At 40.9% G+C, this 15854-nt stretch overlaps 1 protein-coding gene across 2 annotated transcripts in view; it reads left to right on the forward strand.

The window, feature by feature from the left end:
- Positions 1-495: 495 nt before the first annotated feature.
- Positions 496-15854, forward strand: part of EML5 (EMAP like 5) — a gene marked incomplete at both ends in the record, with an annotated part of 169978 nt that continues 154619 nt past the window's right edge. For both annotated transcript variants that reach the window (XM_082681679.1, XM_082681680.1), the window contains one exon: positions 496-692. In XM_082681679.1, the coding sequence (XP_082537805.1) occupies positions 496-692 (197 nt within the window). The remainder of the gene's footprint in view (positions 693-15854) is intronic.

A 15854-nucleotide genomic window follows, 5' to 3' on the forward strand; every position in this document is an offset into this window, starting at 1 on the left:
CTCGCCGTTTTCCTGCGCTGGGGGGCGCGCGGCGCGGGTCCGCTGGGCTGTGGGACGAGGCCGCGGCGGGACGTGAACGCCGCAGGTGACCTGGGCGAGGAGCTGGGTGCCAGGGCGGCGGCGGAGGCGTGGAGGCGGGAGGCGGGCCCTCGCTCGGCTCGGCTCAAGGCTTGGGCGCTGCGGCCTGAGGAGACGAGGCGACCGAGGTGGGCGAAGAGAGGGCGCGCGGCACCCTCTTGACGGCCGGCGGCGCCCGCGGCCCTCAGCATGTTCCGCGAGGCTAGGGTTTTCCTCCCGCCCGTGGGCTGAGGCGGCGCCGGCGGCGGCAGGAGAAGCGACATGCACCTGCCAGGCGCGGCTTAGAGGACGCGGCAGGCGGCGAGTCCCGGCCGCCCGCGGGAGGGCTTGTTTCGCCCGGACGCCGCCGCCTCCTGTCTCCCGCCGCCGCCGCCGCCGCCGCGGGCCCGAGCGGAACGGCGGGGTGGGCGCCCCGACATGGCGGCCCGGAGCGCCCCGAGCTGCCACCTGCGGCTCGAGTGGGTGTACGGCTACCGGGGCCACCAGTGCCGCAACAACCTCTACTACACGGCGGCCAAGGAGATCGTGTACTTCGTGGCGGGCGTCGGCGTGGTGTACAGCCCGCGGGAGCACCGGCAGAAGTTCTACCGGGGCCACAGCGACGACATCATCAGGTACGGAGGGGCGGGGGCGGCCGCCGTCCCCTTGAGATCCGCGCGCCGAGTTTGCACTTGCCGGTCCTTCTGGGTGCCCGTGACCCGCTCCTTCAGGGCGTATCGCCCGGGAGAGAAATCCACAGCCATCTGGTCCCGAATCCACCCTGTTAACACCGGAGAAATGCCTTTCCCCATCTTCGCGTTCTAGATGCCTTTCCCCATCTTCGCGTTCTAGAGTCTCTCCCTCTCGGTCGGTGCGGTGACACCAAGTCCGCTTATCCACTGGGCGCTCGGTTTTCTGGCTGTGTACCCTTCTTCTTCCATCAAATTTGTGAAATGTACGAAAGGTTATTTTGGTAGCGTTTTACTCCTTTAAATCCCTTCGTTGATTTCTTATTCAACGAATTCTTAAAGCGCCCGAGGGAAGTCCTTTACCTAGTAGAGGACTGATAAAAGTCCCCTAAGCTCTAGGCTGGTCCTGGGGAGCGCGCCCAGAATGGCATCCTGGAGGACTCTCATCTCTTGGCCATAATGATTAGTTGAGGTTTCGCTCCCTGCTGTTATCAGCAGATAGAAAAGAAACCCTGGCAACCTTCAGACAATTCATTGGACTTTAAAATGTGCACACCTATAGGCAGTTTGGGGATAGGTTTGATCCGAGGAAGGTGCTAAAAATAATTCTGATTTCCAATTCTGTTTCCTTTTCAATAAAGCAATGCTAAATAAATATACTTTTGTATTTTTAACTTAAATCACAGTTTTGTCTTCATTTTAATTCTTTTGTGGGCGGCATCTTAAAGTTGGTCCCAGTGCTTGTTTACATTTCTTTAGTGAGCGGTGTATTTGAAATGTAATTTTCAATCAGTGTCTCAGCAGAACTTTTGTGGCAAATAAAGTTAAAAGCTGCAGCAATTATTCTTGTCCATTGATTATTGTCTCAAGCACAGTATATTTGTCGTTGATGATGGAGAATGTGTTTTAAAACATTTGGAGACTATGTGTGTGTTTGTGTGTGTGTGGGCGCGCACTTGCGCTTGCTTCTTCTGGGTTTTTTTAAAGAGATTCTATGATTGGATTTGGTTACTCAGTTTTATCCCCATGTCTATTTTCCACAGGATTTAAATTGTGCATTTCAAATCCAGTATCATGGTTTGATGTCTTGTAGGCAAAAAACTCTGCCACTTAAATTCTGTAAATAAAGAAGATCTTCTATTTTGCAAGTCTGTACGTTTATGCTCTGTAAGAGGGAAAAGGAGGCCTAGGACAAACAATAGGTAGGGCAAGATGGAGTAAAGATAAGGAGACCAGAAGCTGAGATTGTGGAGTAGGAAATGAGATAGTGTTTGGGTTCGGTTGTTTGTTGTTATTCACCCCAAGAGTAGAATTTACCCCAGTTCTTTTTCTTTTTCCCTGATCCTTTCCCGTTTCTCTCTTCTTTTCCATGTGTTAGTTCTCTGACAGTTCAGGGGATAGTAGCCTTATATAGTTGAAGAAGCCTTGACTGAAGCCCTCCTCCAGATAGTCTCTTAGGTTCGATTCAGTAGGTGGGGTAGGTAGGTGTGAAGGATTTTGAGGTGCACTTCTGTTGTTTTTACTACTTGGTAGTTGAGAGCAATATGGTATGAAGATCTTCTGAAACTAGATATGATTTATTTGATGGGGTAAATGATGTTTTGTTTATTCTTCCAGCAGTAATTTAAAGCTATATTATGTCACACCGCTTGAATTTTTATAATTGTGTTTCAGTAAATTGTAAGGAGGTGATGCTTTGCCTTCCTTTGGTATATAATATATACCTAGTTGTACAACCATATATGTAGTATCTCAGCGTGTTTCAAAAGTGAGATTACTCTAATTTTTGTCATAATTGGATACTTGCTTATGATTTTATGCAAAGGATTCACCCTTAAAATAATTTATAACAATAAAAAGTTTTCTTGAAAATTTCAATGGGGTAGTAAAATCTGAATATATAGCATCCTGAAATTGTGGCACAAATTTAGTACAGTACTAAGACTATAACTTAGAAATCGCTCAAACTGTTTTGGAAATTTTGTTTCATACAATAATGGTAGAGATCATTCTTGTTTGTGAAATAGATCAGGAAAATGTTCAAAGCTTTCAAATTTGTTTCAATTCAGTGTTTGAAATACAAATATAGTTACTACTCCAGTGATTTTTCAATTCTGTCACAGCAGAAAATGTAATATTCATAAATGTGATGGCATGGTGGAAAACTGTTGCTGTAATATTAGCCTCATTAGTAAAAAGTATAGTTTTTATCATCTGTTTTGTTTTCATACTTGCTTGAAACTTAGGCAAAACATATTAATTGAATATAACTTAGTCTGAAGCTGACTGTACCAGAATGAGCAAGTCGTTGTCTTTAGGTTTTGAAAGTGTAGGTGCCATATTGGTTGTAGACTAAATAATGATCAGTTGCTTACCAGTTCTATCATCTTACTACATCTGGCATTGCCAATGGTGGTGCCACATGACTTTATCATTTTGTCTGTGTTGCATGTAGTTGTCTTACTTCTTTTTATTAGGTATGCATATATATAGTAATTTGTCCTTTAGTTATATTTATTTCAGTATTACTGACTTATGTAGAAATTAGTTTCACTGTCAGAAATAACACAGGAATTTTAGAGTCACTTTTTCTTTCTTGATGGTTTTTTTTCCTGTGTCCCAAGTTATATTGATAAAATTCTCTAGTTATTAAGTGTTTATTACCGGCTTAAGACTAAGTTATAAAATAGACTACTAGTAGTTTTAATATACAATGAACATCTGTAGCTTGGTCTATATTTTGAAACTTTTGCCAGCTGTCTTCCCAAAGGATACAATAGCTTTTAAAATTAATTTTTCTAGATACTACCCATCAACACATTTTTGACAAGTTTGTGCTTGAAGTAGTGAATGTTATTGATAGTTTTCAAGTCATATATCACCAGTGAAGACCATTGATGGAATGTAGTTAGCTTGGTGCATTTTGTTACTACTTTTTTTTCCTTTAGACAAAATGAAAGGTGTAGTAGCTCTTCAATTGTGGTAGGTGGTGTTTTGAAGAAAGAAAACTGATCAAGCTTCATCATAATCTAGTAAAAGTGGTTTTTAACAGCTCTGTATTTATAGTATGGAAATTTCATTTATTCAACACAAATCAAAATTGTCTTGAAAAAGCGTTTCAGAATGTATGATGTCTCCATGGTGGATCAGTAGTTTTTGTGTTTATGGGTTGAGGGTAGCAACTTTTTAAGGTCTGGCAGGAATTGCTGCAAACCTACTTGTTGTCTACTTAATGTTTCCAGATATATGGTCAATATTTCCCAAACTTGACTGATCAACAGAATCAGGAGCTTTTTGCCAGTTTAAGGAACTTTTTGCCAGTTTCTAGCCTTTTCATCAAATGTGCTAAGCTAGAATCCTCTAGAGCTGGATCCCAGAAATTTGTTTTTCAAACAGTGCCCCAGATGATTCTGTTTAGGAAACATGTTGCCAATCTGTATCCCAAAACATGCACGCATAGAATTCTTAAATAAGCAGTTTGAGAAATGGGTAGAAACCCTGCCCTCAAACCTGATACCAGAATTTTCTTAAGCATTGTGTAATATCTAGAAGCAATACTTCAGAAAGTATTAGATTACATACAGATTTAGTAAAATGTCCCTGTGTTTAAGTAACTAGAATTGGTGACCTGAACTTTCACAGACTATTTAATAATTCTGTTCTGTAAGATTTCACTTTATGTACTTGGATATCAAAATATTTATGGTTGTTTTTCAAATACTGCACAGTTTAAGAGATAAAATTAAGATGTTTTTAGTCAAAGGTTTGAATTATCCAGAATAATAGTTCAAATTGTCATAAATGTACATTAAATGTATCTTTATTATTTACTTGGGGAAAAGACAAATTTTACATTTGTGTTATAATAACTTTTCCTTTATTATTTTATAGTGTCTAATACATAGATAACTAGTAAAATATATTTGGATATAAATTAAGGAAAACATGGTAAATAAATTCTTTGAAGCTATTAAGAAGTAATAGTTTCTTAGAAACTATTAACTTACTGTTCTTTCAAGGTCTTTTCACTCATCAAAGAAATATTTATTGAACATCTTTGTGGAAGTATCCCAGCTTTAACGTATTAGGAGTTTAAGACACTATCAGTCAAGTAAAGAATCACTTAGAATACTATGTGTACTGTGGATAGTGGTATGTACATGGGCACATAACAGTTACAGTGATGTTACCTAGTGAATAGAATACGTAAGCTGTCTGGATCTTTAAGAAAACAGAGAAGTCGTCATCAGAAGAAATGAGTGAAGGCATAGCATTTTGAGACGAGGTAACATCATATGCAATCGTCTTATGTTAAGAGAAAATATCTGAAAAAGTTGTTTGTACTCACTATCTTCAGTTCTTTTTCTCCCATTCAGTCTTAGCTCTGTTCTATTTCACCCTAGCAACTCTTGTCAAGGTCACCAGTGACCTCCACAGTGCTATATCCAGTGGTCAATTCTCTGTTCTAATCTTATTTGATTTATCATCATTTGCCACAATTGGTTATACCCACCTTCTTAAGACACTTTCTTTTTTTTAAAAGATATTTTTTAATGTGGACCATTTTAAAAATCTATATTGAATTTGTTACAATATCGCTTCTGTTTTATGTTTTGGTTTTTTGGCCCCGAGGCATGTGGGATCTTAGCTCCCTGACCAGGCATCGAACCTGCACCCCCTGCATTGGAAAGCGAAAACTTAACCACTGAACTGCCAGGGAAGTCCCTTAAGACACTTTCTTAATTGGTGTCTGGGACACATCTTAGTGTAAAAATAGGTATTTCTTGCTTTACTTATTCTTTCAGCAAATATTTATTGAGCACCTATTAGTATTTACCAGGGACTATTTTTAGCTCTAGAGTTATAGTGGTGAACCAAGCAGGTGAAATTCCCAGCCCTCATGGAACCTGTATCTACTGGGGGGAGATAATAAACAAGGTAAATTTCATATTTATATACATAATAAATATGTATATAGTGTGTACATATTATCTATTATTTTTGTATATATAGTGTGTATATCTATCTATATCTATATAGTATGTAAGGGCTAAGAAAAAAACAGGAAAGTGAGATGGAGACTACTGGGAAGAGTTTAGATAGGTGTTTGGATAGGGTAGCCAGGAACGCCTCACTGTAAAGTATACATTTAACACTTGAGTAGAGACTTGGAGGTGAGGGAATGTGCTGTGTGGCTATGAGGGAAGGACATTTCAGTCAAAGGGACTATCAAGTTCAGAAGCCCTGAAATGGAATGCCTCATGTGCTTGAGGAACAATGTGAAAGCGTGGCTGGAGTGCAGTGAATTCACGTGAAAGTAGTAAAGAAATGAGGTCTGATGAAGTAATGGTGGTGGGAACAGATTGTGTACGACCTTACAGGCTTTTGAGAGGATTTTAGCTTTCCCATCTGAGGGAGATTAGAAGCCATTGGAGCAATTTAATCAAATTAGTGACATAATTTGAGTTAATGGTTTAACAAGGTCACTCTGGCTCCTATTTTGATGACAGACTGAGGGAGAGGGATAGGATGGAAGCAGAGAGACCACTTAGGGGACTGTTCTAAGACATATTGGTGGCTTGGACCAGAGTGGTTACAGTGGAAGCAGTGAGAAAGGATTAGATATATTTTGAAGATAGAGGCTACATGATTTACTGATGGACCAGGTATAAATTGTGACAGGAAAGAAAGATCAATGGTGATTGCAGTTTTTGGCCAGAACACCTGAAAGAATAGAGTTGCCAATTACTGAATTAGCAAAGACTGGCAGGAGCAAATTTTCTGTTTTGGGAGAAAGGGAAGATCATGAGCTCTTTTAGAAGTGTTCTGTTTTAGATGCTAATAGACAACCAAGTGGGGTTGTACATTAGGCAGTTGAACATGCATGTCTATAATCCAGGGAAGCATTCTGGGCTTTGAGTGTTATCAGCATCTAGATAGTATTTAAAGCCATGAGCCTGGATGAGACTACTGAAGGAGTGAGTATGGATAAAGAATCTGAAAAATGGATTCCGGCAGCCCTCCAACATTTAAATATAGGGGAGGTGAAAAAGAACTGACAAAAACGTGGCTAGAGAGGTAGGAGGAAGACCAAGAGAGTATGGGGTCATGGAAGGCAAGTAAAAAGAGTTTTTCAGGGAGAAGGAAGTGATCAGCTGTATCAAGTAAGGTGAGTAGAGCTTCACGTTAGTGGAGATGTTGGCTGTTTCGCAATAATTACATTGTAATCACGAGACTGTCCAGGAGACTGTGTATGTTCAGGTGATCGGGGAACAAAGAAAGAAGTCATCAAAATGAGTCATGTCATTATTAGTATGCAAAACTGGCCTCCTTGAAGATTTGCTCCAGCAGCTTCTAGTTTGCTTGCTTTGCTTCTAGTTTGCTTATTTAAAAAATGGCAGCTCTAGATCCCTGCTGTTCAAAGATGTGGTCCTTAGACCAGCAAGAAATGCAGGTCTCAAACCCTACCCCAGGCCTACTGGATTAGACTCTGAATTTTAACAATGTTCTCAGGTAATGTTTTGGGTTTAAAATATTAAAGTTGTGGGTTTTAATATCAAAATTTGAAAAGCACACTCTCGATCAGTGGTTTTCAGTGTGGTCCTTTAACCAGCAGCATTAACATCACCTGCTAATGCTAGCATTAGCACTTAACTAGGTGTTAGAAATGCAAATTCTTGAGCTTCACCCCAGACCAAATCAGAAAATCTAGATGGGGGCCCAGCAATCTACTTTAATCACCTACATGTGATATTGATGTATTCTAAAGTTTGAAAACCATTGCTCTAGATTCTTGATTTTCAAACCTGGCTGCATATTAGAATCACTTGGAGAGTTAAAGCAAACGTAATAAAACCACCAACGGCTGAGTCTCATCCCTAGAAACTTCAATTTAACTTATTTAGGGTGGGTCTCAGGTATAGTTTCTTTGTTGCTGTTTGCTTCTGTTTTTAAGCTTCCTAGATGATTCCAATAAGCAGCCAGGGTGAAAAACCACTGCTCTAGATATAGAAGTAATCCATGGTAGTGGGCTGGGAAGTCAAACTCAAAAAACTCAGGGCCTACCCAAATTTATTCATTTACTATTATGCATTATATCACAATATTGATCAGTTACCAAGTATTGAGACCCCTTTAAAAATTTGGGCCTATTACCTAAGGTCCATTTGGAGATTTTTTATCAAAAAAAGCAACCCTTTGTATTGTTTTCCATTAATGGATCTGCCCAGTGTCATCAGTGGCTGAAAACATGAAAAGACAGATACCTTGCATCATCAGTCCAGAAAAATGCTTACTCACTGGGGACCTGGAAGGTTCACTTAATGGGCAAAATTATGTGCATCCTGGATGGTACCAACTGAGGTGTAACTCCATGCCCCAGGTGTTGATTTCAGCAGACTCCTAGATCAGTTGTAGTGGGTTTGGGCCAATGATTTGGACCATGGAAAGCCCAAGATTGTCCATTAATAAATTTCCATTTTGGAGCCAGGATCTGCAGTCAGAAATAGACCAAATATCCAATATGTTAATATTTGAAGAAGCATCTAAATGCCCCTCAGAAGGACAGATCATCCCCCCTCTATGAAATTCTAAAGTGGACATATTCACAAGGACAGTTGAAATAGCACCCTAGATTCATGTCCAATGAGGGCAAGGTAGCTGAGACTGCATGTTGCCACTGACAGCTGACTGGCTTCTCTTTAGGCCAGCAAGTGTCCTCCAAGTGTCTTCAGTATGAATCAATATTCTGAAACAGTATAAGGACTGGCAAGGGTTTACACCTAGCCAGTGTAAACAAGCTGCCTTGGCTGCAGTGGTATCTATTCTAATTATAAGGTGGCACATGGTATCACCATATTGGCCAAAGACAGCAAGAACTTGTATGAAAGGCTTAATAGATCCTGGATTTCCTGTCTACAATATCACCCTCTGTGTATTGGATTATTAAAAGATCAAGGGAAATATAGTGCCCACCTTACAACACTGGCATGCATATCCATCTGTATTAGTAAGCATGGCAGAAAAATACTAAAAAATTCTTGGAATGAGGGGATAGGCAGTGGGACTGAAGATGGACATTGGACCCTGGATCTAGCGGTTTTTGAGGCCACAGGCAGGCTCAATTCATCATAACACCACTAAATTCTAAAAAAATTTTTGTTTTGGGATGGGTGGCTCATAATGCTGGATTGGCTAATAAGAGGTTGTGATTGTAGGAGGTGTTAACTCATTTCACTCTAAAAGTTACCTTGTTCTTAACAATCAGGGAGAGATACCTGACTTTAGTTTAATACAGGGGCTGGGGATATAGAAACAAAGCAAAGAGGTTGGATGTGAGGTCAGAATTCTGGATTGTATCATTGCCAAGGTATAGATGGGTGTTCAACCTCTCAATGGAGCCCAAGAAAGGGAGAGGTCATAGTCATGGGTGCTGGAAACATGGAATGTGTGGCAGAACAGGAGCACCTAATTGAACTTAAAGGCCCAGAAATAAATTTTTGTTAAGAGAAGTGTATATAACCTGTTCCTCAAATCAGTTAGAAGAACTGAGATGCACGGTTGCCATAGGTCTCTTTGTTGAGGAAATACTGCTGCTCTCTCTGTTCCTGGGAATCACGTACCTATTTCACCTCCCAACCAAAGAGGACATTCATTCTTTATCTTTTTTTCATTACTATGAGAGGACTTTCTTTCCTGGTCAGGAATACAGTACTAGACACTACTGCCTCTGGTGTGGAAGCTCACATTACATATTCATTTCAATCTATGGAGAGTAATGACAATTGCCACAGGCAGTTACTCCTAAGAATTTTGCAATTTTTACTCAGTATGATGTTGCTTGTGATAATATTAAATTAGCCACAAGATGATGGTGTAACCAGGTCTAACCACCTCAGTGTCCATATTTTTACAGATATTAAGGTTGATCAGGAAGCAGGGTATAATTCCCAATTAGGAGTGGAAAGTGGAAGGCTATTTTAAGTCTTAGAACATAGTTGACAACTAATTACAGAGTCCACAGACTGGTCATCATTACCTGGTTGCAGTGTGACTTTTCTAATTATTAGTTAACCCGTGGACAATGTATATAACACACAAAACACCAAAGAGGGTGGCACTACTAACATGGTAAGAAGTTTTACCAGAGTCTGGATGTTAGATTTAGATTGCAAGTTGACATGCACCTGCAAAAGACAATTTTTGCAGCAAACAAAGAGACCATGTAGGATTCTGAAATTGACATAATAGGGAATATGAGAGGTTTGGTAGGTCCCCTCTTAGAGGGTGGTTATTATATTTTAAAAATTATTGATACATATTTATAATAGAAAATAGAAAAATATAGAAAAAGGAGAAAAAATTTACCCACAGTCTTGTAACCTAGAGATATTACTATTGTGTTTTAGATTATTTTTTTTGAAGTCTTTTTTTTTTTTTTTAACATCTTTATTGGGGTATAATTGCTTTACAATGGTGTGTTAGTTTCTGCTTTATAACAAAGTGAATCAGTTATACATATACATATGTTCCCATATCTCTTCCCTCTTGCGTCTCCCTCCCTCCCACCCTCCCTATCCCACCCCTCCAGGCTGTCACAAAGCACCGAGCCAATATCCCTGTGCCATGCGGCTGCTTCCCACTAGCTATCTACCTTACTACGTTTGTTAGTGTGTATGTGTCCATGACTCTCTCTCGCCCCGTCACAGCTCACCCTTCCCCCTCCCCATAACCTCAAGTCCGTTCTCTAGGAGGTCTGCGTCTTTATTCCTGCCTTACCCCTAGGTTCTTCATGACATTTTTTTTTCTTAAATTCCATATATATGTGTTAGCATACGGTATTTGTCTTTTTCTTTCTGACTTACTTCACTTCACTGTGTATGACAGACTCTAGGTCTATCCACCTCATTACAAATAGCTCAATTTCGTTTCTTTTTATGGCTGAGTAATATTCCATTGTATATATGTGCCACATCTTCTTTATCCATTCATCCGATGATGGGCACTTAGGTTGTTTCCATCTCCGGGCTATTGTAAATAGAGCTGCGATGAACATTTTGGTACATGACTCTTTTTGAATTTCGGTTTTCTCAGGGTATATGCCCAGTAGTGGGATTGCTGGGTCATATGGTAGTTCTATTTGTAGTTTTTTAAGGAACCTCCATACTGTTCTCCATAGTGGCTGAACCAATTCACATTCCCACCAGCAGTGCAAGAGGGTTCCCTTTTCTCCACACCCTCTCCAGCATTTATTGTTTCTAGATTTTTTGATGATGGCCATTCTGACTGGTGTGAGATGATATCTCATTGTAGTTTTGATTTGCATTTCTCTAATGATTAATGATGTTGAGCATTCTTTCATGTGTTTGTTGGCAGTCTGTATATCTTCTTTGGAGAAATGTCTATTTAGGTCTTCTGCCCATTTTTGGATTGGGTTGTTTGTTTTTTTGTTATTGAGCTGCATGAGCTGCTTGTAAATTTTGGAGATTAATCCTTTGTCGGTTGCTTCATTTGCAAATATTTTCTCCCATTCTGAGGGTTGTCTTTTGGTCTTGTTTATGGTTTCCTTTGCTGTGCAAAAGCTTTGAAGTTTCATTAGGTCCCATTTGTTTATTTTTGTTTTTATTTCCATTACTCTAGGGGGTGGGTCAGAAAAAATCTTGCTGTGATTTATGTCATAGAGTGTTCTGCCTATGTTTTCCTCTAAGAGTTTGATAGTTTCTGGCCTTATATTTAGGCTTTGAAGTCTTTATGATACATGTATCATAAGACTTTAAGACTATTTTTTTAGAGCAGTTTTAGGTTTACAGCAAAAGTGAGAGGAAGGTACAGATTTCCTATATTCCCCACACATGCATTGCCTCCCCATTATCAACATCATTCACCAGAATGGTACATTTTATCCAAAGATGAACCTATATTGACACATCATAATCACTCAAAGTTTATAGTTTACCTTAGGGTTCACTCTTGGTGTTGTACATTCTATGGGATTGAACAAATGTTTAATGACATATATCCATCATTATCATATCATACAGAGTATTTTCACTGCCCTAAAAATCCTCTGCTCTGCCTGTTCACATACTGCCCCTCCCTGCAACAACTGATTTTTTTTTCCTTTTTTTAAATTGGAGTGTAATTGCTTTACAATGTTGTATTAGTTTCTGCTCTACAGTGAAGTGAAACAGCTATATGTATACATATATTCCCTGCCTCTTGGACCTCCTTCCCACCCCCGCATTCCACCTATCTAGGTCATCACAGAGCACCGAGCAGAGCTTCCTGTGCTTTATAGCAGGTTCCCACTAGCTATCTATCTTATGCATGGTAGTGTATGTAATTACTGACTCTGTAGTTTTGCCTCTTCCAGAATGTCATATGGTTGGAGTCATATAGTATGTAGCCTTTTCAGATGGCCTTCTCTCACTTAGTAATATGTATTTATGGTTCCTCCATGCCTTTTCTTGGCTTGATAGCTCATTTCTTTAGTGCTGAATAATATTGTATTGTCTGGATTGACAATTGTCTTTGACATTGTCTTTCACAGAGCAGAAGTTTTTTATTTTAATGAAGTCCAGCTTATCAGTTATTTCTTTCATGGATCCTGTGTTTGATGTTATAACTAAAAAGGCATCACCAAAACCAAGGTCATCTAGGTTTTCTCCTATGTTTTCCAGGAATTTTACAGTTTAACATTTAGGTCTCTGATTCATTTTGAGTTAATTTTTGTGAAAGGTATAAGGTCTCTGTCTAGATTCATTTTTTACATGTAGATGTCCAGTTGTTCCAGCACTATTTGTTGAAGGAGACTGTCTTTGCTCCATTGTATTGCCTTTGCTCCTTTGTCAAAGATCAGCTGATTATATTTATAGGGGTCTATTTCTAGGCTCTGTATTCTGTTCCATTGATATATTTTGTCTACTCTTTTGCAAATACCATATTGTCTTTTTTTCCTTCTAATTTTATTAAGTTTTATTTATCTTATAAGTGGAAGTTTGTGTCTTTTGATCACCTTCATCCAATTCCCCCCCACCCCCACCCCCCGCCTCTGGTAACAAGAAATTTGATCTCTTTTTCTGTGAGTTTGTTTGTTTTTGAAGTATAATTGACCTGCAATACTATGTTAGTTTCTATTACACAACATAGTGATTTGATATTTCTATACATTTCAAAATGAACACCATGATAAGTCTAGTTAATATGTGTCACCACACAAAGATACTACATAGTTATTGACTATATTCCCCACACTGTACATAGCATTCTGTGCATGTGTGTGTGTGCGCGCATGTGTATGTATGATTACTTGAAGTTACTGATCTCTTAAGTGCAAACTCATTTTAACAACCCTGCATTTTTACCCTCCCCCTGCATGTTTACTGTTTTTGACATCATATTTTACATCTTTTGTTTTATATCTTTTGTGTATCCCTTAACTACTTATTGCAGATGTAGATGATTTTATGACTTCTGTCTTTTAATCTTCTTACTATGGCTGATTTACTACCTTTACTGTATATTTGTCTTTACCAGTGAGATTTTTTCCTTTCACAATTTTCATCTTTCTAGTTGTAGCCTTTTCTTTTTCACTTAGAGTTGTCCCTTTAACATTTCTTGTAAAGCTGGTTTAATGGTGCTGAACTCTTTTAGCTTTTGCTTGTCCATAAAACTTTTGGTCTCTCCATAAAATCTGAACACAAGCTTTACCAGGTCGAGTATACTTGGTTGTAGATTTATCCCTTTCATCACTTTAAATATATCATGCCACTCCCTCCTGGCCTACAGAGTTTCTGCTGAAAGGTCAGCTGATAGCCTTATGGGAGTTCCCTTGTACATAAATTGCTACTTTTCCCATGCTTCTTTTAACATTCTCTATCTTTAATTTTTATGTCTTGGTGTGGTCCTCTTTGGATTGATTCTCTGTGGGACTCTGTGCTTCCTGGACCTGGATGTCTGTTTCCTTCTCCAGGTTAGGGAAGTTTTCAGCTATTATATCTTCAAATATGTTCCCTGCCACTTTCTCTCTTTCTTCTCCTTCTGGGACCCCTATAATTCAAATGTTAGTATGCTTGATGTCTCAGAGGTCTCTTAAGCTGTCCTCATTTCTTTTTATTCTTTCTTCTGTTCAGCTTAAGTGATTTCCACTACTTTGTCTGCCAGCTCACAGATCCATTCCACTGTATCATTTAATCTGTTGATTCCTTCTAGTGTATTTTTCCATTTCAGTTATTGTATTCTTCAGCTCTGCTTGGCTTTTCTTTATATTTTTAAACTCTTTGTTAGAAACTTTTAACTTCTCACTCTGTTCACCCAGTCACTACTTTGAACTCTCTATAAAGTAAATTGCCTATTTCCTGTCACTTAGTTCTTCTGCACCCCAACAGCACAATCCCCCCTGGTCACCAGAGCTGTATGCTCTAGGGGTGCCTGCTGTGTGGGCTGTGTGGGTCCTTGTCTTGTGGCACACTGACTACTATGGGAGTCTGGTAGGTGTGGCTGGCCCACACTCCAGTTAGTTGCCAGGCATTGCCTTGTGTAGAGGATGCTGGCCACTGGTGGGCAGGTCTGGGTCATGAGGCTGCTGACTGTGGCCCAGTGGTCCTGGGGCTAGTGCTGGCCCACTGGTGGTTGGAGCTGGGTTCTGGAGTGGGTATGGTGCTGGGGTCTTCCAGATATAGTGTCGGCCTGCAGGTAGGTGGGGCCAGTTCCAGACATAGCTGGCTGCAGGGTCTGGGGTGTCCCAAAGCTTGTGTTGGCCCACTGGTGAGAGGAGCTACATCCTGGGACAGCTGGCTGAGGGGTCCAGAGTGTCTTGGAGCTGGTATCAGTCAGCTGGTGGCAGGGCTAGGTCCTGGGGTCTCTGGCTGCAAGGCCTAGGTGTTGCAGAGCTAGTGTCGGCCTGCTACTGGGTGGGGAGGCCCAGGGGATTCCAGGCTAGTTCCTGTTCACGGGTGGGCAGAGCTGGGGGTCCTAGAGTTTGTGTTTCTGCCCACTGGTGGCTGGGGCCAGAGCCCAAGGTATCCTGGGACTGTTGCCTATCCTCCGGTGGGTGAGGCTGGTTCTGGGGCTAGTGCTGCCCACTGGTGTGCATGGCTGGGTCCCGGGCCCTCTGGCAAACAGTGTTGGATCCCCGGGTGACTGTGGCTCAGGGGACCTTAAGGCAGCAAGCCTGCTGGTGGATGGGGCTGTGTCTCTGCTCAGCTAGTTACTTGGCCTGAGGCATTCCAGTATTGGTGCTGAAAGGCTAGTGGATAGGGTTGGGTCCTGACACTAATAAGCTAGGAGGGTTCAGAAATGGTGTTTGCCAGCACCAGCGTCCATGTAGTAGAACAGCCTCCCCCAAATGACTGCTACCTTTGTCTTGTCCCCAAGATAAGCTCCAGTTGCCTTCTGCCTCTCTGGGAGGCTCTCCAAGATCAGTAGGTCAGTCTGACCCAGGCTTCTTTCAAATTATTGCTTGTGCCCTGGGTCCTCCTGAAGTGTGTGCGATTTTGTGTGTGCCCTTTAAGAGTGGAGTCTCTTCCCACAATCCTCTGGCTCTCCCAAAAGTAAGCCCCACTAGCCTTCAAAGCCAACGTTCTGGGGGCTCATCTTCCCAGTGCAGAAGCCCCTAGGCTGGGGAGCCTGATAGGGTGCTCAGACCACTGGCTCCTTGGGCTGAACCTCTACAGTTGTAATTATCCTCCTTTTTGTGGGTCATCCACCTGGGAGTGTGGATCTTGACTCTGCCACATCTCCACCCTTCCTACTCATCTCATTGTGGTTCCTTCATTGTATATTTAGTTGTAGAAGATCTTTTCTGCTAGTATTCCCTTCTTTCTCATCAATAGTTTCTGTGTAAATAGTTGTAATTTTGGTGTGCCATGGGAGGAGGTGAGCTCAGGGTCTTCTGACTCTGCCATCTTGGCCACTCCCCCAGTACCATACTGTCTTGATTACTATAGCTTCATAGTAAGTCTTGAAGTTGGGTAGTGTCAGTCTTCCAACTTTGTTTTTCCTCTTCAATATTGTGTTGGCTTTTCTGGGTCTTTTGCCTCTCCATGTCAACTTTAGAATCAGTTTGTTGATATCCATAAAGTAACTTGCTGGGATTTTGATTGAGGTTGC

The sequence above is a fragment of the Grampus griseus genome (assembly GCF_964374135.1).
Source record: "Grampus griseus genome assembly, chromosome: 2".
NCBI classification, from domain to species: Eukaryota; Metazoa; Chordata; class Mammalia; order Artiodactyla; family Delphinidae; genus Grampus; species Grampus griseus.